Source organism: Neltuma alba, unplaced genomic scaffold (genome assembly GCF_004799145.2).
Source record: "Neltuma alba isolate B1F8T4 unplaced genomic scaffold, ASM479914v2 tig00005878_pilon, whole genome shotgun sequence".
Lineage (NCBI taxonomy): Eukaryota > Viridiplantae > Streptophyta > Magnoliopsida > Fabales > Fabaceae > Neltuma > Neltuma alba.
The window spans coordinates 70937-97904 of record NW_021634264.1 but is presented as its reverse complement, the minus strand read 5'-3'; the positions used below and the strand labels follow the sequence as shown (position 1 = coordinate 97904).

Genomic DNA, 26968 nt, shown 5'->3' with positions numbered 1-26968 from the left:
ATCTAAGGTTGTTTGTGAAATTAAATATTTTTTCTCTCATCTCTCCTGTGAAAAACCTCATTTTTAGAGGACAAGGCCAAGAGTAGGAAAGAAGGGAATGAGAGCTCCTCCCTTTTTAGAACAAGAAGGGAATGAGAGCTCCTCCCTTTTTAAAAATTGTTCTAGCTAAACAAGGGGAGGAAAGCAACTCTCTTCTCTCTATTAAAAAATGTTCCAGACAAACGAGAGGAGGGGAGCCACTGCCCTCCCCGCCCCTCTAAAAACCTTATATTAAATACAGTGTTGATGTGATTAGCAGTTGTTTATGCTATGCTTGGTACGTGATTTTTAGAGGGGAGGAGATGAGAGTTACTACCCTCCTCTCATTTGGCTAGTACATTTCTTAAGACTCCCCTCCCTTTGTTTGGCTGGCATTTTTTAAAGAGGGGAGGGGCTCTCATCCCTTCTTTTTCTTTTCTAGCCTCCCCTCCAAAAGTGGGATTTTTTAAAGGGGAGATGAGAGATAAAATTTTATATTTTAAAATTAACCTGAATAAAATATTTTTATTCCTTTCTTATCTTTTTTTTTTATTTTTCAGTACCTTAATCTACCGTGTGCCCCCACCCCAGCCGCAATCACACAATTGGGATCAGCCGATCATCATCTTTTGAAGTTCAAAACTGGTACATATTCTTTTATTTGGTTAATCGATGATCATGTTGATTTCTTATTAATGAGTGAATGTGTGTGACGGTGTGTGAGTTACTTGTGAATTTTTCATATGGCATTTGTTTTCTTTTTAGTCTTTTGTGCCTAGCCATCATGTTCCGTATTTGACTTAGCTTTCTCTTTTTCATTACAAAGTAGCGTAGAATCATGTTTTACCGCTACACCATAATTTGTTGTTGCTTTTTTTCACATGCATCTTTTTATTTTAAAAATGTTGATGTTTACTTTGATTGTAATTTATATAAGTAGACAAGTTCAGTCTATTTTTTTAATTTGTTTTTTTAAAGAAGGTTGGTTTAATTAAAAATATTATAATTATTGTTATTTTGAACAAAACCGGTATATAATTTGTGATTTTAATTTTTTATGCAACTTTAATAATTTTTTATTAAATTTGGTGGATTGCATTATACATATTTATATCTTGACAGAATATAAAAGTGAAAAAATCCATTTTAATTCTATAAGGTTAAAATAGTTAATTTTTTATTAGCTCCTCTCTCCTCCTCTTCTAAACCAAATAAGGTATCATAAAAATCCCTACTCTCTTCTCCCTTTTGTTAAAATCTCTCCTCTCACTTCCCCTTCCATACCCTCCATTCTCTAGCTGTTTCCCTCTCCTTCCCTTCATTAAAATCTCTTCCTTTTTCTCCTTTTCATTGAGCCAAACACAGCGTTAGAGGTATTTCTTTTTTCAGTTTAATTTAATTTAAGTTAAGTTAATTTAGCTTCTTTAATCTTTCCAAATTAATTGTTTGGATCTTATATTAAGAATCCATGCTAGTAGTTATGGTTAGCTATAATTAAGTTTGAGTATCTAGCAATGTATTCTACAGAGTATGAACCAAACATAAAGATGCACACATTCATCCATAATTATAATTGTATGTGTATCATGTAATATAAATTGAATCAGAGGGAAGCATTTGAAATTATTATCTCTAATCTATCGGATTAAAACCAATACAATTCAATAATGCTCCCCAGCAATACAAATACAAATAATATCAGAAATCTTGTGATAATTAATCCGACTTATTATATTCAATCATGCCTATAAATGTTCTTTATTGTAAAAAAATATAAAATCCATGTTTATTTTCTTCTGCTTGAATCCTTGAGTAATGGTATAGCCAACTTGTGACCCACCTTCTTCTTCTTTGAAAATTTGGAGCTTTCTGGTTAATTGGGAGTGAGAACATACATCTTGGAAGCATGTGAATCCAATTCCGCAGAAATTTTTTCCGAAATTGATGTTTGTGTTGAATGCTGAACATAATATTCATATACATCACAAAATAAGTAAAATTATTCTCTAAGGATAAGGTTCTTTAATAACTTGTAATATATAAGAATGAGTATGCAGGTGCTGAAAGTTTTTTTTTTTTTAAGCTCTTATACTCATGGGAGTTTATTTTCATAGTAAAAATAGTCTGACCATTATCTACTGTTAAGTTTGACCGTTAAATTATGCGGTATGACCAATGTCTTTAATGTAGATAACAATTTAGGACAGATATAATATGAAATAAAACTTTCAGCTTTCTAGGTACTGTATGCTCCTTCGTGGATACTTCTGGAGTATTTAAGCATTTTATCCTTATTATTTAATATCATTTGACACTTTGAAGAATATATATATATATATATATTTATATATGAAACTCTAACCTCCCAAAGATCTCGTGCATCTACAGGTTTCTCAGATTGCAAGCCGATATCAGACCAGGATGCAGTAACAGTTGCTTTTGATGAACTTCTGTTCCATAGAACCACTGCTATTCTGTTATCACTGAGAGGACCAGCCCATACCTGTCACGTTGTATATTGTTTTCTTTATTAACAAGTGTCCTAGAAAATTAACATTACTTGTGCATAACAAAAGACAAAGGAATATTTAAAGTGCCTGTATTATAATCTGAGATATGTGGCATAATGTTTTTTCATAAATTAAGTATGGGGATGTATAAAGGTGGGAAGAAAGGAAGAGAGATTATTACTTCCAAACCACCTTCACTTTTCACCTTCTTTCCTTGGACTCCTAAGCTGTCTGCAGTATCATCATAATATGTATATCAATTTTTGGAATCTTTTTTTTTTTTGGATTATATTTATGAGGAATTGAAGGTACTTATTAGAAGAAATAGCTGTAGTGTGTGTGTGTGTGTGAGTCATGCCTTGGTTGACAGCAATAACTTCCTTGTTGGTTAGCAGTTGGAATGTCGTGTTATCCATTGCTCGAACATCACAACCAATCAACAAAGGAGCCTGTATATGTATATATATACGCAAATAACACATCATCATTAATTATATTAATTTAATTCAATTAATTTCGACAATAATATATATGGTAATTAATGTTGTTTGGTAAATCTTATAATGTTGTTTTTTCAAGGAACGTACCTTAGCCAAGGCCCAAATGTTGTAATGGGAACGATATTCTTCAGTGGTCATTCCTCCATTTCCAACTTCCAACATATCTGGATCTTTAATCCCCACGTTTTGAGAATAATAATGTCAACTTTTAATTATATATATGTATTTTTTCTCTTAATTATTATTTAAAAAGTAGAGGTATTATTTACCATTCCATCCCCCTGGTCCAGCATAAGATGCCCATCTGTCATTTGCATCTGCAATACTTGTCATACTGGCAACATAAGAATTCTTATATTATTAGTCATCCATGAAATTAGGAAGTAATATTTATAAATGCTAATCTAATACACACACACATACACACACACACATCGAGATAATTAAGTATTTCTTAATATAATGTCTATGCCACACACACACACACACCCACCCACCTTTCCCATTTGTCTTCAATATCTCCCGTTGTTCTCCAACTATTCCCCACATTTTTGGCCCAAAGTTCTGGGTCCTCTTGGCCCCTGCGAGTTCATGAACCAGCTTATTTTATATATATATATATATATATATATATATAATCATAAATGCACATTCTAGCTTCTTAAACAGTCTTAAACAGAAAGACACATATGACGCTGTTGGAAATATGAGAATCAGGAACCTAAATTTTATCTGTAAAAGATGTAACCAATGAGAGAGGACTCACCATTCACACATGGAGAAGAAGATGGGCCTTCCAGAGTTTAATAAAGCGTCAGACATTTTAGGGTACCTGTGAAAACAATAATGATATCGTATTATCAGTCTGTATTTTTCAGATATATATACATATAAGTAAATAATAGAGAGATATATAATTACCTCTCTTTTGGGCTTATATTAAGATTCTCACAATTATCATACTTCAAGAAGTCAACGCCCTAAACAATATTTAAACAGGATATAATAATTAATTAGAACTCTCTGTACTAATTAAGTTTTATATACACATAGATTGCCAAATAACTTTGAAGCATATATATATAAATAAATATATATATATATATATATATAGGTGTGCGCCTAGCTACCCAGGAAGCAAATGTTTTTGCATCTTGCTCTTCATGTCCTAGAGATCCAGGCATTTGCTTACTGCACGTTTGATTTCTGCAGAAATATTATTTTAATTAATATAGATATAATGAATAAGATTTTAATTATATTATAGATGAACTTGTGCATAATGGCTCAAATTAATTAAGTTTTATTTAGGGGTTAATTACCCAGCATCAGAATAAATTCCCAGCTTCAATCCTTTGCTGTGAACATAATCAGCTAGAGCCTTAATTCCTGATGGGAATTTTGATGCTTTTGGAACCATATTTCCCTGCCACACGGTTTTAATTTTCGTTGTCAAATTTTGAACAAATAAAGAAATATATAAACCCACTGGGTACTGACTTGAATTATGAAAAGAAATTAAAAAAAACAAAATAAAACAAACCAACTCATTATATACCTCTGAATCTCGATCAAGTTCTGCCCAGCAATCATCTAAAATCCAAGTAAAATAATATTATTATTCTTAAAAATCAAAAAACAAATATGTTTTGCAAAAAAACAAAAAAAAAATTGTATATATTTAGTGTATATGTTTGCTTACCCAAATTGATATATTCGTACCCTAAGGCAGCAAGGCCCGTTGATACCATGGCATCAGCTATAATTAAAAAAAGAAACATATTAATCAAATTAATATCAAATACCTGAAAATATATATAAATTTTATTAATCTTGAGTAACATATTTACATGAAAAATTTACCTGTTTCTCGAATCATCTCCTCGTTAATGTCACATTGGAAATGATTCCAACTATTCCATCTGAACAACAACAAAAGCATTATATATAGAGGCACATACACACATATCATCTTTGATTATTCAAATAATTTCTAGTATTAAATAGCCATCAGAAGAGAACCGGCATGGGTCTCTTGCATTGCATATTACATTGTATTTTTGGAAAATGAGTTGCATCGTTTATGACACTTTACTACGAGACTTTAGAATGTGACTAAATGGTATTTTCGCCCATCCCTGATTAATACATGCAACAGCTACTAAATTAATTTGAATGGATTAAAAAAGTTAAATAAATTACTTAGTTATAATAGATATGACATGATGTAACTTTAAATTACATATCAGTTAATAAGCTGCGTAAATTGGTTTGATGAAAAATTACAAACAAGAGATAATATATTGAAATCTTATAATTATGGTCAAATCTAACACGATACTGGCTCCTATATTAGAGATATAATGGAGGGATTATATATAACTTACCAGAAAATAAACTATTCTACTGAAAGGAAAAGCCCCTAGAATTTATAAATCATAATTTACTTGTAAGATTTCCCGTGGTGGAACCCATAACCATAGGTGTACAGAAATGAAAATGGAGATTAATTAAAAACTTAGTTACCCCATGGGAGGAGTCCGACCAAGACCATTTTCAACAAGTTGTCTTCTGAGCTTGCGGTGTTGTTGTGTTGGTATGTCTGTGTCAGCGTTCAACAAACGAACACCACATGAAGAAGAAGCATTGAACAGCACAAACATGAAGCAGAAGGCAAGCCCTGCGGTAAGCATCCTGGTTGCAGAAACTTGAATTGCCATTTGTGCGTCTAATTAAGAGACTCAAACACCTCAAGGCGATAATGAAGGACGACTTCGATGGAGAAGAAGAATTAAAAGATGAAAGCCTTTGGAATTAGCTATATAGCCAGGTTTAGGAAGATATATGTGATGTGAATGATGAATGAAAGAAAGAATTTGAGTGGTATTTATAGACTAGGTCTTGAAAGAGAAGATTGTATGTTTACCTTTTTTTTCTTCCCAAAGAAGGGGCCATTTAGTTAGGTAGTTGGGATATAATGGACCTATACGTAGTCATGTATATCCTCAACATATATAGCCATGCAGCCGGAAATACTACATATCTCTTGTCCTTAATATAAGAATTAGTTTGACTTTCAATTTGGTCCTAAATATAAAATCCAAATCTATTTTATCTCTCATTTATCCATTTATTCCCAAGGTAATCCTTGTAATAGTTGCATATGTTAAAGTTTTCATCAAAGGTATTATAGAAAAGACAATACATATTAATTACAAATAATTAACTTAACTAATTTTTTTAATCTACTCAAATTGGTTAACTAGCTCTTATATTAAAGACTAGATGTGGTAGTTTTTAATGCCCATGAAAGGTGATGACCAACGGAATATGGATTGTTTGGATTACATCTAAATGATCTATATTTAATTTTTTTAGAATTATTTTTAAAAAAATTATTTTAATGTTTAAAAAATTAAAATTAAAATAATCTCTTAATTGTTAGTTTTTTAAAGAATGCTTTTTTATTTAAAAATGATCAATTGAAAATTTTAAATATGAATCATTAAAACTATATCTGGATCCATGCAAGTTCTATTCTCATTTTTTTCTTTCACTCTCTCTTTTGCTTTCATTTTTTTTTTTAATTTACGTAGAATAGAACTTCAACTTGCTGCTTTTATTTGCAACTAGTTTTTTTTTTTTAAGAAAGAAAAATCAATCCGTTATATTTATCCCCTATCTAGTTAGACACTGAATATAACCCATAAAATTGCAATGAACTGATGTCACTCTTGTAAAATTTGAATGCAAATTTGATGGTATGTTGACTTTTAGAAATGCTGACTATAAGCATATGGACAGCTTTGGAAAGATTGTTGTATATTATAAAAGAATTATAATTACTCCTTCTATTAGAGTTAATGCCGGTAGAACATCTTTTTAATTTGTCTTTGATACATACAATGGCCTTTAATTTATGAAATTCAGTTAAGCATTATTGTTTCATTTTCACATACAAATGTCCTTAATAATTTCATTAGGGACGATAGATCATAGATTTTAGCTTTTATTAAAGATATTTTTTAAAAGGTTGCAGAATTATTTATATAAAGTCTCTAACTAATTTTTAGTTAAAGAAAAGAATACATTGGATTGTACTTCAACTTGCTGCCTTTACGCCTTGTGTTAAAAAATAATCAATGAGTATTGTTAGCCAATTTTTGTTAGAAATTCATTATAAATACTCATCAGGTCCTTAACGTAGGACCTAATTATTAAGTTAATTTTCATCATATATGTAAGACCTATTTCATATATTTACCAATTTTTTTTAAATTATCTCTATTAATACTTCCTCAGCCATAATTAAATAGGACAGGAAAAAAAAGATATTAAGGAATATAATTATAGTATTTTTAATTAACTAACTTATCTAACTTTTTTAATATAATCAAATTAGTTAAATAGGTCTTATATTAAGGACCGGAAGAGCAATAAATTTGCATTGAACAAATGTCATTTATAGTTTGAATTTTGAACGCAAATTTAAACGTGTGCTAACTATAAACATATAACTACTTTAGAAAAATTATTGCATATTAAAGTGTCTAATATGATGGAACGTTTTGACAACATTCAATAATTCTTATTGTTGTTAATTGTTATATGAAAATTAATGGGAAAATCCCAGAAAAAGCCCTTGGAATATACCAAATCCCAGATTGGGTCCTTAAATTTTGAAAATGACAGAATGGGTCATTGACCCAATCTGTCATTTGTGAAATTCAGGCGAATTGACAATTTTGCCCCTGAGCAAAAGTGAGTAGTTATTCTCTAAACAAATCTAGGTAACGCTTACACTGTTCTAGTGATTACAAGATTCGTTGTAGTTAATAATAAGGTACCTGACAATAATAAGATATCTGACTGTGAAAAAATGAGTAGTTATTCTCTACACAAATCTAGGTAATGCTTACATTGTTCTAGTGATTACAGAATTAGTTGTAGTTAATAACAAGACACCTGACTATGAAAAAGTGAGTAGTTATTCGCTACACGAATCTAGGTAACACCTAAACTCTTATAGTGATTCCTTGAATCATTACAGTGAATGAATAAATGAGGGTAAAATTGTCAATTCGCCTGAATTTTACAAATGACAGAATGGATCAATAACCCATTCTGTTATTTTCGAAATTTAAAGACCCAATCTGGCATTTCCCATATTCCAAGGACCTTTTTTGGGATTTTTCCAAAATTAATTATATTATTAATTAATTTGTGTCTTGACATATATTTTGGTGTTTTAGTTTTGTCAGTTTTTATGTTTTCCACAAAAAATACAGGATTAATGTAATTTTTTGTCTCTAAAATTTAGGTCTATTTTGGTTTTGGCTCCTTAAATTTAAAAACTCATGATTTTAGTCCTTGAAATTTAGTTCATCTTAAAACATTAGTTTTTGGAAGTGTAACGGTGTTAAAATATACTAAAGTGTCATAAATATTATTAAAGTGGTGATGTGGACTCACTTGATGACACCTGGCTAGATCTTGTATAGATAAGAGAAGAAAAAACAAAGAACAAGTTCACAAAATATAACTACTTAACCCCTCTCATTGCTTGTTTGAGGGGCTATGTACTGCATTGCATTTTAAAAACTCATTTCCTTCTATATAATATGTTATTTACACAAGATTTAGCTAGACATCATCTTGTAAAGTTACATCACCACTTTAATGCCATTTATGATAATTCAGCATATTTTAATATCGTTACATTTTCATAAACTAATATCTTAAGGTGAACTAAATTTTAGAGACTAAAACCACATGTTTAAAATTTGAAGGAACCATAACCAAAATGAACCCAAATTTCAAAGACCAAAAATTATATTAACCCAAAAATATATTTAAAATAATTTATATCTATGCAAATTTTAGAGGAAGTTGCATTTTCAATAAATTATGAATGGTACAAGTCAGACTTGAAATTTTCTAAGGATGACACCCTCATTGTCTTATTGACCAAGAAAACAAATCAAATTTGATATGGGTTCCAAGTTTCCAACTAAAAATGACCAGAAATCCCGTACGACGAAAGATATAATGATATCAGCAAAATATTTGTCCAATTTTAAATGTTTTCCTAATTTAAAAGAAAACCCAAGTTGGAGGGTTTGGTGGGAATAGAATCACAAGACGTGATATTACTTTTTCCATGAATTTTGGGATATGAGAGTTACAAATTATGTACAAACAACTTCCTTAAGTTTACAAATTTAATCATAATTAAACTTCTAAGTATATACAAACAACTTCAAACTATTAATTTTATATCCTTTAAATTTTACGTTTGTATGCATGTATTTTCCTTAAATTTTAAGTTCTATGCAGTCTTTTAAACTTTAAATCAATTGCAAATAAATAATGAGCACAACTACTAATATGAGAGTTATCTGTATAAATGTAAAAATTCAAGGAGATTTATTGTGAAGTTTTAAAAGTTATTGGAAGTTTATTAAAATATGACACAAAGTTTGGGGACGTTTTGTATGATTTAGCTTTTAAAAACTGACTAAATTTTAAGCCGGGTTTTGAAGCTATAGACAGCACAAACCTAATGTAAAATTAAAAGATAAAAAAGGTATTTTTATCTGAAAATAACATACAAGTCCATCATTATTTTACTTAAAGATATATATGGTTTCAATTAAATTAAACATGGCTGGCGAAAAAAAAATTAAATTAAATATGTGTCATGTCGAATAATGATACTAGTCTGTTTTCTTGTCAAGGAAGTATATATACTAAGCAATAAGATGGAAATCATGAATTAATAAAACTTCAAGTCAAACACTAACAAATAAAAATCATTTATGAAGGATACATATAAATTCAAACCTGTAGCTGGATCAACATTTAGCCTTCTAGGCTCTATATTTTGCTCATGAACTTCTCCAAATTTCAACTTTTCTCTGCCTTTCTTCTTAGATTTACTAATGCTTTTGTGTTTCCGATGATGTTTCAACATCTTGTCTTTAATTTGGTGTTGCTTCAATGTAATTAAATACTTTTATAAGGATTTATATAGGATTATATGTGCAGTATCTAACAAAATAAATACTCACCTTAGATAAATCTTTGGCATTACATTTTTTCCTTTAAATAAATGGTCTTATGAGGCTCACCAATGTAAAACATAAATGATTGGGATCCTGCTGCGCAGTCCATGCCATCATATATATCGGATCTAATTTTTTTAAAAAAAAAATCTCATCTTTTTTGTTTTTGTTTTGATGATTATTATTGCGCCACATCATCTATTAAAAATTTTAGAAAATGGTGCGATTCTATAATTGGTATGGAGGCTAATAAATCTTTCTTTTGGGGGGGGGGGGGAGAAAGAAGCAACTAAATTCAATTTCTTTGTCCCCCCCCCCCTTTTTTGTTTCTGAACTAGACGAAAATCAAAAGTATAATTTTTAGAGATTTGTCAGAAAAGGAAACTTTGCCTTCAAATAAGGATAGTTCTTTTTTTTTTGTGTGAAATAAGGGTAATTCGATAATTGAATATGGAAACATATTTGCAGATAGAGAATTAGGGTTGGCATCTATTTTTGTAATTCATGCAACAAGCAAACATTTTTACATTCAGATTCACTGTGTGGGATGGACTTCAAAGTTCAAAGTAATTTTCTCTTAAAATACTTCTTATTTCAGTTTTTACTTTAATAGTTCTATTTATTATTCATTAGGCAGAACCAGTCTAAAATTAGTAAGAAAATTTTTCTACGGTTATATTTCCTTTTTTAATCCCAACCCAACAATTTAGCTAACTTCACTACCAACCCATTAAATAATAGCCATTCCACTAAGATAGATAGCTATTTAAACGCTCCTTGTCTTGTTTCATGTTTGAGATAATAACTCTCCGTCTTATAATTTCCTCTAACATTAGTCAACAAATTTTGTTACCACTCTTATATAGATGGTTTTGACTTTTCACGTTTAACTTTTGCTTTAAACAACACTAAACACCAAAAATAAGGTGGAAAAAACAATGACCATAGGTAGGCTTATTCTTGCCTCTTTCCTTTTCCTATGCCTAATTGCCACCACAAATGCTATCGGCGTCAACTATGGCACTCTCGGAGACAACTTGCCACCACCGGCAACAGTGGCGAATTTTCTCAAGACGAAGACCACAATTGACTCCGTTAAGCTCTTTGATGTGAATCCAGATTATATACGGGCATTTGCTAATACCGGCATCACAGTCGCCGTCACAGCCCCTAACGGAGATATAGTATCGCTCACCGATGTGAATTTTGCCCGGCAATGGGTTGTCAACAAAATCAAACCTTTTCACCCGGCAACAAAAATCAGGTACATTCTTGTGGGTAGCGAAGTGCTTCACTGGGGAGATCAAAGCATGTTACAAAACCTTGTACCTGCCATGAAGTCCCTCCATGATGCCCTTCAAGCTGAGGGAATCACTGATATTATGGTAAGTGAATAATGTAGTGAACTCCACGCAATTATTGTCACTTAAACATCATGAACACTAATATTTTAATTGATTTATCATTTTTCTTGATTGGACTGATTAGAATACTGACATGGTGAATTATCAAATTCATAATTGATCTCAATTAGACTCTTCTTTCTTGTACTAATATTTGCTTATGTGGTCTCATTGAAGGAAACAAATTCCCTTTTAAAAAAAAAAAACAGAAGGAATGCAATGGGAAGCTACATAATACTTATTATATTGAGAAAATTATTCTTAATGACCAAATTTAGAAGTTATTTAATCTTAAGAATCCATAATGGTTAGTACGCATATAGTTTCACTTATAAATTTGTACAATTTGAGTATTAAATAATGGTAAATTCGTAAATATATATCATTCAAGTTGTAAATTTGTGTTGTGTTATGGCATGTTTGGTTCAATACGCAAATGCATTCTATTGATTTAGGGCGTTTGGTTGGCACAATAAAGTAATTCAATATATATAATCCTGATTACAACATACCACAATAAATCAAATAATCCTCATGACATAATTTTGGATACGTAATCCAAATTTAAGCTTGCATGAATCAATATATGGATATACATATCCTCCATGAATCAACATTTAAACATTCATATATACCCTCCAATATTGATAGAGTTAAAAGGGTTCATGCAAATTTTGGTCCTTCAACTTTACTCTTATTTTTAGTCTCTCAAGTTTTAAATCATAGGTTTTGACCCCTCAACTTTCTTTTCATTTAAAATATTAGTCTCTATAATTTAATAAAAACTTGAATCATTCAGTAAGAACAAATTTAATAGACTAAAACCAATTATTTAAAATTTAAGAGACTAAAATCAAAATGAGAACAAATTTAACGGACAAAAAATTATATTAATCAAAGTTAAAAAGATCATTTCACATTTATTTATAATTTTTTAGATAAACTATAAATTTTCATTTCATGTTTCTTCAGGTGACCACAGCCCACTCATTGATTATAATGGAAACAGTGACACCACCAAGTACCGCCAGATTCCGGCCAGCTTACTCAGATTCCATTTTAAAGCCAATGCTTCAATTCTTAAGGCAAACCAAGACTCCTTTCATGGTCAATCCTTATCCTTACTTCAACTTAGATCCCAACAACGTTAACTTCGCCATCTTCAAGCCCAACCCCTCCGTCTTTGACCCCTTCACGCGCCGCCATTACAAGAACCAGTTCGACGCCCTTCTCGACGCCGTTCACTCCGCCATGATGGCCGTCGGATTTGCTGACGTGGACATGGCCGTGGGTGAGACTGGGTGGCCCTCCAATTGTGACAACCCGGCTATCTGTAGTGTAGACAATGCGGCGTCGTATAATAGCCAGCTCGCGAAGCATATCGCGGCTAAAAGAGGAACGCCGTTGATGCCGAACCGGCAGTTCGAGACTTATATTTTTGCTTTGTTTAATGAGAACCAGAAACCCGGCCCGACCGCCGAGAAGAACTGGGGGTTGTTTCAACCCGATTTGACGCCCGTCTATGATTCTGGAATCATGGGCAACGGACAGGTATGCTTAAACGTTGTCGTTTGGCTTTACAGAATAATAGCAGTCAGCCCAAGTTTTCATACTCATGATAGTAAAACTCGACTTGAATGGTTTAGTCAGACTTGTCTTTAATTAGTATTACTTTTGATCCTAATTATAATATCTCATTTAAGTTTTATAATTAGAATCGGAACGAGTGGTTTAGTTAAGAGTTTTGAACGGATATAATGAAATAAATTTCATATTTTTTTATCCCTTTGACATGTTTAAAATGACATTATTTTGCTTCAAAAGAGAATAGTAATCTGTTGTCACCCTTATAATTTGATAACTCATCTATTGGATTGTACATAATTTACGCGTGAATATTTCATTTACTTAACTCGACACTCAAAATCAAATCAATGAACCAGTTTCGTACCCAATTTGTTTAAGTACTCCTCCGGTCCTTAATATAAAACTCAATTATTGAGTTGGTTTTTATCCTAAATATAAGACATATTTCTCATATTTATCAATTTTCTCTAAATTACCCCTATGGATACTTCCTCAACCATAATCATAGAAGAAAGAGATGGGGTATATTAAGAAAGGTGATTATAGTATTTTAGGAAAAATATATCACATTTCTTATAATTAACTAACTTACATAACTTTCTTAATCTAATTGAATTAGTTAAATGAGTCTTATATTAAAGACCGGAAGAGTGTTTTGAATTTTTAAAAAGGAAAAAAAAATAGCAGTACGTGATATTTGTGCTTTAGTTATCCTGTTTTTTTTTTTTAACCATGTTTCCTGCATTGTTAAATTATCTGTGATTTATATATGAATATTTTATTTACTTATGAATTAATGCTTTTTTATTTAAATATTATTCTTTTTAAAGTTATATATCAATATTTGTCTATATTTTAATTAAATCGTATTATTTTAATTATGATTGCATTAACCTTAATTTAACTACGATCAAATTACTGACCCTTTAATTACTCTTTTGATCAATTTTATGACTGGTTTAACCAATGCCTTGTTCATATGAATTGTTGTTTTTCTATAATAGAATTACTAAAAATGCAAGTTTACATTAAGGTTAATCTGCTTAATAAAAGGTCATTCATGCCTCAACTACTAGGAGCTAAGAGAAAGTGTAGGTTTATTGTGATTTTCTTTCAAATAAGTGTAACGGGCAACATATTTAGATTATGTTTATGATTAACTTATATTTTATTTTAAAAATAATAATTTTTATGGTTCAATTTAGGCGGCGCCGGCAACCCCGTCAGCACCAGCAACACCGGCGGCGCCGATTCGAAAAAAGGGAGGGCATCATCAAGGAGGGGGAGGGGGACATCATAAGGGCAAAGGGGGAAGTTGGTGCGTGCCGAAACCAAACGCAGCAAGTGAATCTCTTCAAGCCAACATTGACTACGCATGTAGCCACGGCATTGACTGTGGGCCCATTCAACCCGGAGGGGCCTGCTTTGAGCCCAATACTGTTCAGGCACATGCTACTTATGCCATGAATGCCTATTATAAAGCTAAAGGCCCGGCCCAAGTCAACTGTGACTTCTCCAATTCTGGTCAAATTTCCAATGTCAACCCAAGTAAGTTCGCGTGCTCTCTTATCTGTGCATATGTTATATTTGACTGCTCTTTAGAAATATCGGGGTAATATTTTAGTTTACTTGGTTTTTTAAATTTATAATTTTTTTCTCAAACTTTTCATATTAATTACACATAATGAGGGGTTTCCATTAAAATGATAGTTTTGATATACTCCTTCCGATCCATAATATAAGACATTGGTTAGAAGAAAATTATGGTCCAAAATATAAGAGATTTTTAAGATAATTAATATGATTTTCTTCACTTTCACTCCTATTAAGAAGAGAGATGAGAGATGATAAAAATATAATATTAAAAGTAATTTTACTATTTTTTGGTGTAAAATAGGAAATTTTTATCATTTTAAAACACATTTAATGACTAAACCTTCATTTCTTTATACATAAGAAAAGTTAACCCACTTCTCATATTATAGACCGGAGGAAGTAAATGATTAAAGAAGATATTTTAAAAAAATCGACGCATATTTTTAACAAATTAGTTATCTAGTTCATATATTAAATATTCAGTCTTTCCATAAATACCCTTAATTACAAGCAAATTCTTGATAATCTCCCTCAGTCCCTATCTCCACTATAACTACTCTGCAAAAATCCATGCCTAAAGCTCTTTTTAAACAATATCAACTACTTCATAAATTTTATAAAATAAATTATAAATAGAAACAAAAAAACGTACCTGGATTGTGACTGATAATTAAGAATGGAGGCAGCTGAGTTTTTTAAAATTTCAAGAAGAAAATTTTTATAATTTATTTGTCAACATAATTGCGAAGAATTATTTCTTATATTTATTGACTTGCAATTTTTTTTGTAAAAGTAATTGCACATTATACGACTTAAGACATGTTCTTGTTATGATTTGCAGGCCATAATGATTGTAACATGTGAATACATCTGTTGGATGTAAGAGAAGAAATAAACTGAACATTCTTGAAGAGGAAAGGAAAAGGAAAAGAATACAAATGAAGTTGGCGAAGGTGTGAGATTTAATTTTCAGCGAATTTCATGACCACTCATGTAAACATAGATGTCATATTAGTCACAATATCCAATTTTTCTGTAGATAAGTTGATTTGACACGTTTTTTCTTACATGTATAGTTTTTGTGTAAGAACCATTCAAGTATCATCAATTGATTTGAGTCAGGTTAAGTTTTACTTTTGAAAAACTTCAAGTTTCTCAAATTCAACTTGACTACTGTGATTTATGTTTATTGTACCTTAAACTAAAATAAAATAGAGATCACAACCAACCTTTTCTTTTGCTAAGTACAAATAGCTTTCTATTCGAGACAATTGTATTTGAGAAACATGGATACCTCTATCTGTAGAGATTCAAATTTTAGTTTGTTATATTGTGAGAAACTAATCCCTTGATTAGATCTAACCGTTATTATTTTCACACACGCATGTGCACATATGTGTGTGTATATGAGTGACTATGTTTGTGGCAGTTTTGTTGTCAAAATTGAGGGGATACAGAAATCACAAACATTCCAAAAAGCAGAAGTTTAATCTTTTTGTTGAGACTTAGACGTCAACTTAGCTATCACTTTTGTTAGAATTGCATATTTAGATCGTTCAACCTAAATTCATATGACTTATCACACAAATCCCAACCAACGCAGCCAAAATGTAATAAGATACTCCTCCGGTCCTTAATATAAGACCCATTTAATAAATTTGATTAGATTAAGGAAGTTAGGTAAGTTGGTTAATTATAAGAAAAGTGACACATTTTTCCTAAAACACTATAATCATCTTTCTTAATATCCCCTCTCCCTCTTCTACTTAATTATGGTTGAGAGAGTATCTATAGGGGTAATTTAGAGAAAATTGATAAATATGAGAAATGGGTCTTATATTTAGGACCAAAACCAACTCAAGAATTGGGTCCTATATTAAGGACCGGAGGAGTAATATAGAAGACCATGAAATTAAACAGAGTAGATGAGCATAGGTTTTTTTTTTTTTGGTGTCCCTTATGGCACACGAAGCATATGTCGGGTAAAATTAAATAATGTTAGAGAATTTAGTGGACACCATATTTTATAATTGAGCTCATTAAATGAGGAATAACAAATTTGATTGTTATGTGAAATAAGAACAACAACAACAACAAAAGGTTTGATATTTATATTTAGTTAAAATGAGGGGAAGCTGGCTAGTTAGTACAAATTTGATGGTTGATTTGGTAGGACCGTTGCTAAAGTAATTGCTTTAGGTTTGGCGAGTCTTCCTTCTCACGAAATGATTAAATGTAGCTGCCCCTTCATCTGTCAACATTTTATTGCCTCCACTTTTTGGCTGTCAAATGGCTAAAATCATCTATAGCTAGCTAGCCACATCTTTTTTTCCCCTAAAAAAATAGTTTTATTTTGCATCCGAAAATATTATTGTATGTTATTTCTTTTACTGTTTATTTTCATTTAGAATCCAATTCAACCCAAGCTTGAATTAGTCAGAATTCAATATAAAAAGGTGTTTTTAGAAATACTCTAATTTTGCGTTTTTTTGGACATTTTAATCAAATTTTGGAATTTGATTTAATACAAATAATCTGGATGCCATGAGTCAAAGATCAAATCTCATTTTTTCCCCTCTACAAACTACACGTGGGGACAGAAGATAAGGGAACAGAAGGATCTTCTTGTATATATTTTATATTCATTATTTAAGAATTTGAGTGACTTTATAATATGTACTACATCATGTTTTTAATATAAAAGATAATTAACTAATTTAATAAAATTTTTAAAATTGGTTATTTGTAATAAATAGGTGTTACCTTTCCTATGACACCCTTACTAAAAATATGTATTAGCTAAAACCAGTTTTGATAGAACATTTAATAGGTATAACTATTACAAAGACTATTTTGAAGAAAAAAATAGATAAATATGTGAGATAAAAATAATTGAGGTCTTATATTTAGAACCAAATTAAATGTTAAACTAACTTTAATATTAAGGACCGGGAATAGTAGCATGTAGTAGTGTACTTATATTTAATTTAAATTAGGTTAAAATATACATTTAGTCTTTTAACTTTATAAAAAGTTTCAATTTTGTCCTTTAACTTTAAAAAGTATACTTTTAGTCTTTTAACCTTAAAATTATTGACAAAAATGATGATATTGAGATATGAAGTGGTGATAAAATACTCTCAAATATTAACATATTAAGTTTAATTTTCAAAACAACTATAATTGTTACTAAAAATTATCATTTAAGTCTAATAATTTTAAGGTTAAAGGATCAAATGTATGCTTTTTAAAGTTAAAGGACTGAATTGAAATCTTGTATAAAGTCAAAAAACTAAATGTATATTTTAGCATTTAAATTAACTGTTTACATTTATTAGGAAAATAATACAAGAGGCTGAGCGTCTATGGTTGGGGAAAAAAATTCAACATGTAGGGCCATACAAACAAATATTAAAAATAGTGTAGCTATAATTTAGTTAAGCTTAATTGAAGTTATCCAATAAAAAAAAATTAGAAGAAAGATACTATTCCTAAATATGAGAACCAATTAAAAATTTAATCTGGTTTTAAATATATTACCTCAATCTATTTTATCTCTCATATTTATTTTTATATTCATTGTAATTTCACGTGTTAAATAGTTTTTATTTTAACGCACAAATTAACAAGAAGATTTTTTAAAAATATCATTGATTTATTATAAGTAACTAAATAAATTTTTTTAAATATTTATAAATTAATTATTTAGTTTTTATATTAATATGCACGATAGTATCACGTAATGGAAAGGTCATGTGGCTGTCCAGAATGAACAAATTATGTCTGCATTCCCTTCTAGAGGACATGAGGAATCATTCATGTACGTAGCACTATATACAATCAATTTCTATCTAGCTATGAAAAATTTAAACTCATAGTTAATCACAAATAGAGCTTTATTTACATTAAATTTGTACGGTCAAGCCATTAATTATATTAAATATACATTAATTATGTTGAAAAGCTTGGAACACGAACCCTGCTCATTGACACAAGGTGGGGTCACACTTCAACAGACAGAGACTAAATTATCCCACAAGTTCGTGCACGGTGCACCTAACATCATGCGTTAAAACGTATATGAATTAATTAAAAAAAATTAATTATTGCTTTGCAAATATTATTTAATAACATAAAACGAAATTATTATTATTATTATTATTAAAAGGTAAAATGTCTCAATTTGAGAATTTGTTGACCACAAAGACATAAATTCGAGTACTAGATGCATATAAAATTTTGTGGAGTGTCAATACATCACATCCTTCTACCAATAATTATTTTTTTAAAAAAAATCTTTTGATGGATTTTTTCTAATTAAAATAAAAATAATGGACGCTTAAAGCAGCTGCATAAGATGGTCATCATCATCACCACCCTCAATCACGTGGTCCCCACCTCCCTTAATTAAGTTAATTTTGCAGCGTAATTATGGGTTATGACCAAAGTCCCATACTCCTCACATGCCTCCCTTCCTAAAATTGAAAGAAAATTGACACTCAATGCCCTTAATTTATATTAATAAATAATTAGAAAAATGTAATTTCCTTTAAGGATATATTACTTCTGGTCCTAATTATAAAATCTCGTTTGTAGACTATAAATGAGATTTTATAATTAGAATTGGAGGTAATATATAACTAGCTAAGACCAATTATATTTTCCTAAAGTAATTTCCTGTCCTTCTTCACATAAATTATAATATTTAAAAAATTAAATTACAACTTTAACAAAATATTAATATTGTGACTCATTTATATCATCCTTTTATTATTATTTTTTTACATTTTCTAAGTAACAAACAATATAATATCATGTAACCAACATTTAATTTAAATGAAAGTCAGATTGTGCCCTAATGAAGAAAAAAGTTTGACAATATGACTTATTTTTCATTCAGAAGGAGAGATTTTGTTTGTGGAATGTTGAGTCTAATACCACTCAATTTTTTTTCATAACAAAAACTAGAACAATGCTTTTTTTTTTGAGAAAGTCTTATGCTTCAATATACAACACATTTTACAAAATTCCAAATTCAATTAGTATTTTTTTACATAAAATGTCAATAGCAGGATATTAAAATTACTTTCCATCTAGTAGAACCAAATAATTAATATCAATAATGGGTGTTAAAGGAAGACCCAGGTGAAAAAAAATTCGGAATCTTAACAATTTAATTGTTTATTAAATATGCATTATATATATATATAGTGGAGGGAGTATAATTCTTTCTTAAATATGCAACAAAAATAACTTCTTCTATTATGACATATGTAATTTCTTGAAACAATAATTTATTTTAAATTGACTTATATATATATATATATTTATATAAACTATTTTGTCGGTGCCTGATCTGTTATCTCCTACTGCTACACTGCACCACACACCCCTCATCCCCTTTCTCTCTGCTTACAAACTCTGAATATGTTATCTGAAACGATATCTTGCACGTAGCTGCAATCACACGTTTTTTAAATATATACTACTTTCGGTCCTAATTATAAAAATCAGTTAACTAATTTAAAGAGATTAAGAAAATAAATTGAGTTAGTTATTTATTCTAAATAGATTTTGTTTTTCCTAAAGTATTCTTACTAATCAAGTGTATTGACTAGAATTATTATTGTTAGAAGGGCTACTTAGGACCAAAATAAAAGTTAAACAGGATCTTATATTAAGGATCGGAGGTAGTATTTTATATCTCTTAAATCTTAATATCCTTTTCTGAAAAATATTTTTTTAATAATCGAAAATACGTACTCTATATATTTATATAATCTACATGATCAGAGCAACAGTTCACTGATAAGGATGCACCGACTAATAATTCCTGATTTACCAGAAATTCAGTGCTAATTTGTCTTTGATGATTCAGGTGACTTAGTTACCATATATATATATATATATGTTTATATCTTTATTCTAATTAAATTTTGTTAAAAGTATTTATTAATGACAAATATTAAATGATTTTCGGATTCGAAGAATATGTTTTGTCTGTCGTTTTCTCCGAAAAATTCACTCGTTGTATTTATATGTGGCGCTTTACAACATTCCAAATCGTACCAATGTTTTTTACTGTTAAATGTGAATAATGACGATTCATTAAAATGATTGAACTTGCACAAATTTCCCATCGGAATATACAAACATATAAAACGACAACATATCACATATATTCCACATTTTTCCTTTTTGTCCCCTAAAGATACAAAACACAACCTATTGACCAAAGTTTTGGTGTAATAGCGACTTTACCCTCCTTTTCCACCATATCTTCACTATAAATCCTCAATAATCGAAATTCATAATATCAATTTTTTTTTTGGTAATCTATTAACGCAAGTTATGTATTTATAAACCACACAAAAAAAAAATGCCATTGCTATAATATTACTCGTTTCAAATAATAATACTTTCCAGAACTCGGTGCTTCAAAAGTAAGATTGTGGGTTAAGGTTCGAACCGTGTGATTTATATGTATGCATGTAAACTAAGACCGGTATAACAATTTTTTCAATAAAAAAAAAAACCTTCATATATTTATATATTTCATCCCATTCTAAATATATCAAACTTGATTGAGAGGTTTGCTTTGATCCTAGATGTAATATACTACTATATAGGATCTAATTGTTAAGTTAGTTTTGATCCTAAATATAAGACTCATTTTTCATATTTATCAATTTTCTCTAAATTACCTCTATAGATACTTCCTCAACCATAATCAAGTAGAAGAGGAATATGTGGTATTAATAAAGATGATTACGTTATTTTAGGAAAAACGTGTCACATTTTTTTATAATTAACTAACTTACCTAACTTCCTTAATCTAATCAAATTAGTTAAATAAGTCTTATATTAAGGATCGGAGGAATATTAATGTGCTTTGTTTGACAAATTTATATTATCTCTATTTCTTAACATAAGATTTAGTTTGTGGTTTAAATCAAAATACAAATTAAATTTTACATTAAAGACCGAATATAGCAGTTGTTTTTCTAAATAATTCTGATGATTTCAAGCTAAAGGGTTTTTATCAATGATATAATTTTCTAGTGCAAATTATTAAAGAATATACTTTTTAAAAAATAATACATATTATTATTTATTACAGATAAATAAATTAACTAATTTTTTAAAAATTATTATAAATTAATTATCTAATTTTTATATTTGCAACCAGAAGTTGTATATTATAAAGTTGCATTAAAAGGTAAAACCAACCTAACATGCATGCATAAAAAAATTCCTAATACAAGTAAAGCCAAGCTGCTTAGCCTTTATTGCTTTTACATACACATAGTACCCAAAAGAAAGTTCATATCATATGGTCCTAATCATTTGGTTTAATTTTGTTTCTAAGGCCCCACTCCAGTCATGCATTTTTTGTTGTATGTTTTTCTTTTTATTTTGTAATTAAAAGAAAAAGAAAGAAGTGAGATAGGAAAGAAATGCCCCAAAACGACATGCCGTCTAAAGGGTGAGGATTGGAGTCAATAGCCACAGGTCACAATATCCGCCCCTGCACACACAAAACCCACTTCGCAATTTCCACCCCCCACCAAAAACCCATCATCGCCTTCTTCATCTTCTTCCTCCTCCTCCATGGAAGAAAAAGAGAAGACCAAAAGCAAGAACAAGAAGCAGAAGCACCAGCACCCCAACGATCAATCGTCTAAACCCTCCGATTTCTCCTTCAAGCCCAGCTCCGACGTCAAAGGCCTCCGATTCGGCGGTCAGTTCATCGTCAAATCCTTCACCGTCCGACGAGCCAGACCCCTTGAACTACTCAAACTCCTCTCTTACCCACCGGCTCCTAAGGACCTCCACCATAATAAGGTCCTTCCCTTCCCTTCCACCACCGCCTACTTGCCGACCAACTTCACCATCCTCGCTCACCAAGCTTGGCATACTCTCACGCTCGGCCTCGGTACTAACAAATCCAAAGTGCTTCTCTTCGTTTTCGACTCTGAAACCATGAAGGCCGCCGTCGATCGGACTTGGCCCTCTGAGATCCCTCTCGGCGATGTAAACAAGAAACTCATACGAGGCCTTTCCGGTTGCGAGATGGCCAGGTTTAAGTTCAGAAAAGGCTGTATTACTTTCTATGTTTACGCCGTCCGCCGTATCGGAAGCTTCGGTTTCTCGTCCTCGGAAGATCTCAGAGCGATTCTGCAATCCGTTGTTGCTCTTAAGGATTTCTTGGATCATACCACCATGCTCGCCATGCCTCACCAGAGAACCATCCGTTATCAAGACCCCGTAGCCATGGCCCACTAGTTTCCGCCATCATCGTCGTCTTCTCTTCCTTCTTCTTCCTCCTCACTGCTCCACTGTTAGCATTTTCTTGATTAGCTTTATTTTTCACCAGAATGATATTTTGGCCCCACCAAATAGGTACTTTTTCAATTTAGTCCACTGTGGATATTTTTTCAATTTAATCCTTCAGTTATTAGGTATTTGCAACAGTATGCCCTTTCTTCATATTTCCGGAACCAAATCTAACCATTCTCTTGACTTGAATGTGGGTTTGGTTTGTTTATCTAGAATGATAAATTCACCTACATATCAAATTGAGCATTCAAAGTCTCACAAGTGGCTTGGTTAGATTTGGTGTTAAAACAACATTGTTTGACTTGAATGTTGTTTTATCCATTTGGATATGCTCATTTACACCTCAAAATTTAACATTCAAGTCAACATAATGTCATACTTAATTCAGAGTTTTGGGTCTAAAGAAATTATGAAAAGGGGTGAAATTGCAAGTATTTAGTGATAGAAGGATTAAATGAGAGAAATGATATGTGGGGAGGACTAAGTGGAAAATTTTATCTGTTTGTAAGGGATTAATTTTTTTGTTTTTTGTTTTTTGTTTTGGGAGAGGATGGTTACTAATTATTGATTGATTTGTTGTTGATTTTGCTTGAGGTGTATTAATTCTTTGCTTCTTTTTTTTGGGGGGGGGGGGTATTTGTAATTTGAGTATATGAATAATGAATAATAATGGGACATCATCATAGTAATACAACTCATTTTGGTTGCCCCTGTAGATTATGCAGAGATCACATTAGAAGCTAGCTAGTTGCTAATGGAAATGTGTAAAGTGAAAATTAAGCTGTTTAATATCTGTAATTAAAATTATTAGAAATTAATTATTTATTAAAAATGATTAAAAATAACTGAAACAGTGTTCATGATACTATTCTAGTTATTAGAACATGTTTTTCCCCTTAATTTTTATTGATAGAATTCTTCACCAAAAAAAAAAAAATTTTATTGATAGAATTATTTAATACTACGAGGTAATTAGACTTTGTTTATAATGTAGCCTTACATAGCATTTAGCGTATCAGTTAATCAATGAGACAAAAACTGTCCATAATTAATTAAATATTCTAAAATGGCACTCTCTTCTGTAAATTGTGCAGCAATGGATCTGATCCGTGAAGAACTGCATCTGCATGTGATCAAATACAATTCCGTATATTTAAAATTTATTTATGAAATTACAGCAAACAAAATGCCAAATTTTCTCGAAATGTTGGAAAGCTCTTCTGCACATCAAGTAAAAAGGAGGGTGAAATTTGGTGAAAAGTTTTTATTTGAGAAATTTATTTGCCAAAGAGATATCATGCATATCATTTTCAACGGTGCAGAAATTAGAAGAAAAGAAAGTTGTTTACATATAATTAAAGATATGTTACACAAAATTAAAGAAGAATTCTACCCGTTCAAATTTAGGTGCCTACTAATAAATTTCACCAATAAGGACTTTTCACAAAATTTCCCTAAAAGATTAGATGCTTTTTAAGTTTTTAAAATGTAATTTGGTTGATATTTTCCTCAATAATGCAAATTCCCTTGAATAAAAAAGGAAGTTCACGATCACATGACTTAAAAGATGTACATCATTTTAGCAAAATTATGCAAAAAAATAGTAATTTTTTTTAAAACACAAATTAAAAAATTATGTAACTTAAATTACAAAATGGCTAAAAGCCAAATCCAATCAACGGACCTGGCTTTGTTGAGTAGATTGGAATGGAAAAATAAAGCAAAATGGGCAATGTGTGTGGGCAAGTTATTAAAGCTGTATGGTTCACAAAAGAGAGAAGGTGGGGGCAAAGAAGAAAGTCACACTTGGTTGCACCCACTTGTGGCTTTAATCATAGCAAGAGAAGGACCCCATAAGCTTTTGGTTTCACAAGTATCATACACATGTCTGTCTCTGGATCCACCTTTTTTACCTCTTTCATTTCATTATTTATTACCTTTCTTTTATATTACAGTACTACTCACACACCCAAAATGATATTACATGCTATTATGAAGCTCAACTCTACAAAAATGTATGCCTGACACCTGTGAATAACCTAAGTGCAAGGGTAGATTGGTGTGTGAGTTTTACTCTTTCGATTCTAAATATAAGAGTTAGTCAAGGAATTGGTCCATTTTTTATAAGTATAATATCTCGACTCATTTTATCTCTGATACATACAGATTTTTTTTGGATTTTATTTATAAGTCATATAATTATAATTAAATTTTTCATATAAATGTATGATTTTACCTTTCAATTGTGTTTTCCTACTGGTGGCCTGTGGTTATGCGTGCGAGGCTCATTATCCTCTTGGGTTGTTTATTTCTTTATGATCACTAGATTTCTTACATACACTGGGTTCTCTCACCAAAGCAGTTTGGGTTTTCTAAGGAAGCTAGAAATGATGTGATGACATGGAATGGACATGCTCATGGCAACTTTACTATTAAAAGTGCCTAATGGTTTGCTCCACAAATTTCCCCTGAATTCTTATGGCCCGGTTTACAGATCTACTTGGAAATGGTCTTTCATAATAGACTACCTACAAATGCTTGCCCAAGTGTGTGGTCTCCAACTTCACCCATATGTGCTTTTTGTGATGATGGAGTGGAAGATGTGCTTCCTGTTCTAAGAGACTGTTCTTGGGCAAAACAAATATGGATGTACCTTGGTCACCCGATGTATTATTCTCAATTATTTTCTTTCTGCTTCACTAAAGGATTGGATTTCTTTAAATATGTCCAGAGAATTAGCTAGCCATATTGATTCTGGATGGAATTTATTATGGGGAGTGGCTGTTTGGTTTTTAATGGATATGAAGAAATAGTTTTTGTTTTGATGTTCAATTTCAAAGACCACTATCGAGGTGCTGTTGAACAGGACAATGGAATCATCCTGTAGTTCTGTTTTTATGGAAATCAGAAAGCTTATGGAATTCAACTGAGATATCACAATTCAACTTGTTGCTACAGAGCAAAACACTGGTGATGATGCTTTAGGCAAAGAGGGACTTCCTTCCATCTCCCGTCTTGATGGTTGTCCTCCTCATCGGAGGGCACTTTGTCTTAAAGATTGTATGGGATCCAAGCCCCTCTTAGTCTAGTTTTTTTTTTTCCCCCGGACGTTTTGCCCTCTTTTATGTTGGGAAAAAAAATATTAATCCCTATAATTCAATAAAAGCCTAAACCATCAAAATCTATCATTTGAAACTTAATGGATTAAAACTAAAATGAAGGCAAATTTAAGGAACCAAAGATTATATTAACTTTTTCATTATTCTACAATTTCTTTTTAGTTTTTAATGATCGTTTATGTCTTACAATTTTCGCTTCTTCAGAAAATGTACAAGAGACAGGCTGGTTTATTCTGCAAGTTTTCCGTTAATTTAACAACCTTTTTTACTCAATTTTCAAATATATTCCATTTGATCATTAATATAGAATGCGTCTTTCATTTTGTCCTTTATAAAAAAGTTCCGCTAAATGTATATATACACATTCTCTTTGATATTAAATATAAGACATATTTTCTAGAATAAATTGAGAAATATGTTTTGCTAGGAGCATGTATCTTTTTATTAGAAGTAATTCTATTTGAAACATTATCTGGCACTAAATGTAAGTACCTCTCTTAATGGAGATTTAAATTTTGATTCATTATTTTTTTTTGGTTTCCTACAGTATCCTTCCACCCGAACAGTAAAAGACTTATCTCTCGGGGTACTGGCAGGCAGCAGGGACCCCTCCCAACAATGTTTTTCTCCATACACACCGTCCCAAGGATCGAACCCAGGACATGATGATTAAGGTTCCAAGTCCCTTCCACTTAGACTAACACTTGTTGGTAATTTTGATTCATTATATTGTGAAGGACTAACTCTTCCTATTAAACCCAACTCTTATTGAAAATGTATATTTTTATGTTTAAGGAACATGCCACTCTAGTTTAGTCATGGAATGAGTCC

General features: G+C 30.8%; 3 protein-coding genes across 3 annotated transcripts; 2 read left to right on the top strand and 1 right to left on the bottom strand.

Annotated features, from left to right (window-relative positions):
* Positions 1 to 1711: 1711 nt before the first annotated feature.
* LOC114748955 (alpha-galactosidase-like) lies at positions 1712 to 5748 on the bottom strand. The gene is made up of 15 exons (XM_028937417.1): positions 5555 to 5748; positions 4892 to 4950; positions 4731 to 4787; positions 4587 to 4621; positions 4351 to 4454; positions 4159 to 4234; positions 3950 to 4008; positions 3795 to 3860; positions 3526 to 3609; positions 3298 to 3362; positions 3116 to 3198; positions 2887 to 2977; positions 2710 to 2759; positions 2381 to 2521; positions 1712 to 1978 (listed from the first exon to the last, which is right to left on the bottom strand). The coding sequence occupies exons 1-15, from the start codon at positions 5746 to 5748 to the stop codon at positions 1892 to 1894; spliced, it is 1251 nt and encodes a 416-aa protein (XP_028793250.1). The 3' UTR covers positions 1712 to 1891.
* A 5282-nt stretch (positions 5749 to 11030) lies between these two features.
* On the top strand, positions 11031 to 14698 carry LOC114748954 (glucan endo-1,3-beta-glucosidase-like). Its single transcript, XM_028937416.1, has 3 exons — positions 11031 to 11477; positions 12468 to 13048; positions 14320 to 14698. The coding sequence occupies exons 1-3, from the start codon at positions 11031 to 11033 to the stop codon at positions 14696 to 14698; spliced, it is 1407 nt and encodes a 468-aa protein (XP_028793249.1).
* Positions 14699 to 22203: 7505 nt separating this feature from the next.
* On the top strand, positions 22204 to 23534 carry LOC114748959 (uncharacterized). The gene has a single exon (XM_028937425.1). It carries the CDS (start codon positions 22290 to 22292, stop codon positions 22962 to 22964), a length of 675 nt encoding a protein of 224 aa, XP_028793258.1. The 5' UTR covers positions 22204 to 22289; the 3' UTR covers positions 22965 to 23534.
* The last annotated feature ends 3434 nt before the right edge of the window (positions 23535 to 26968 follow it).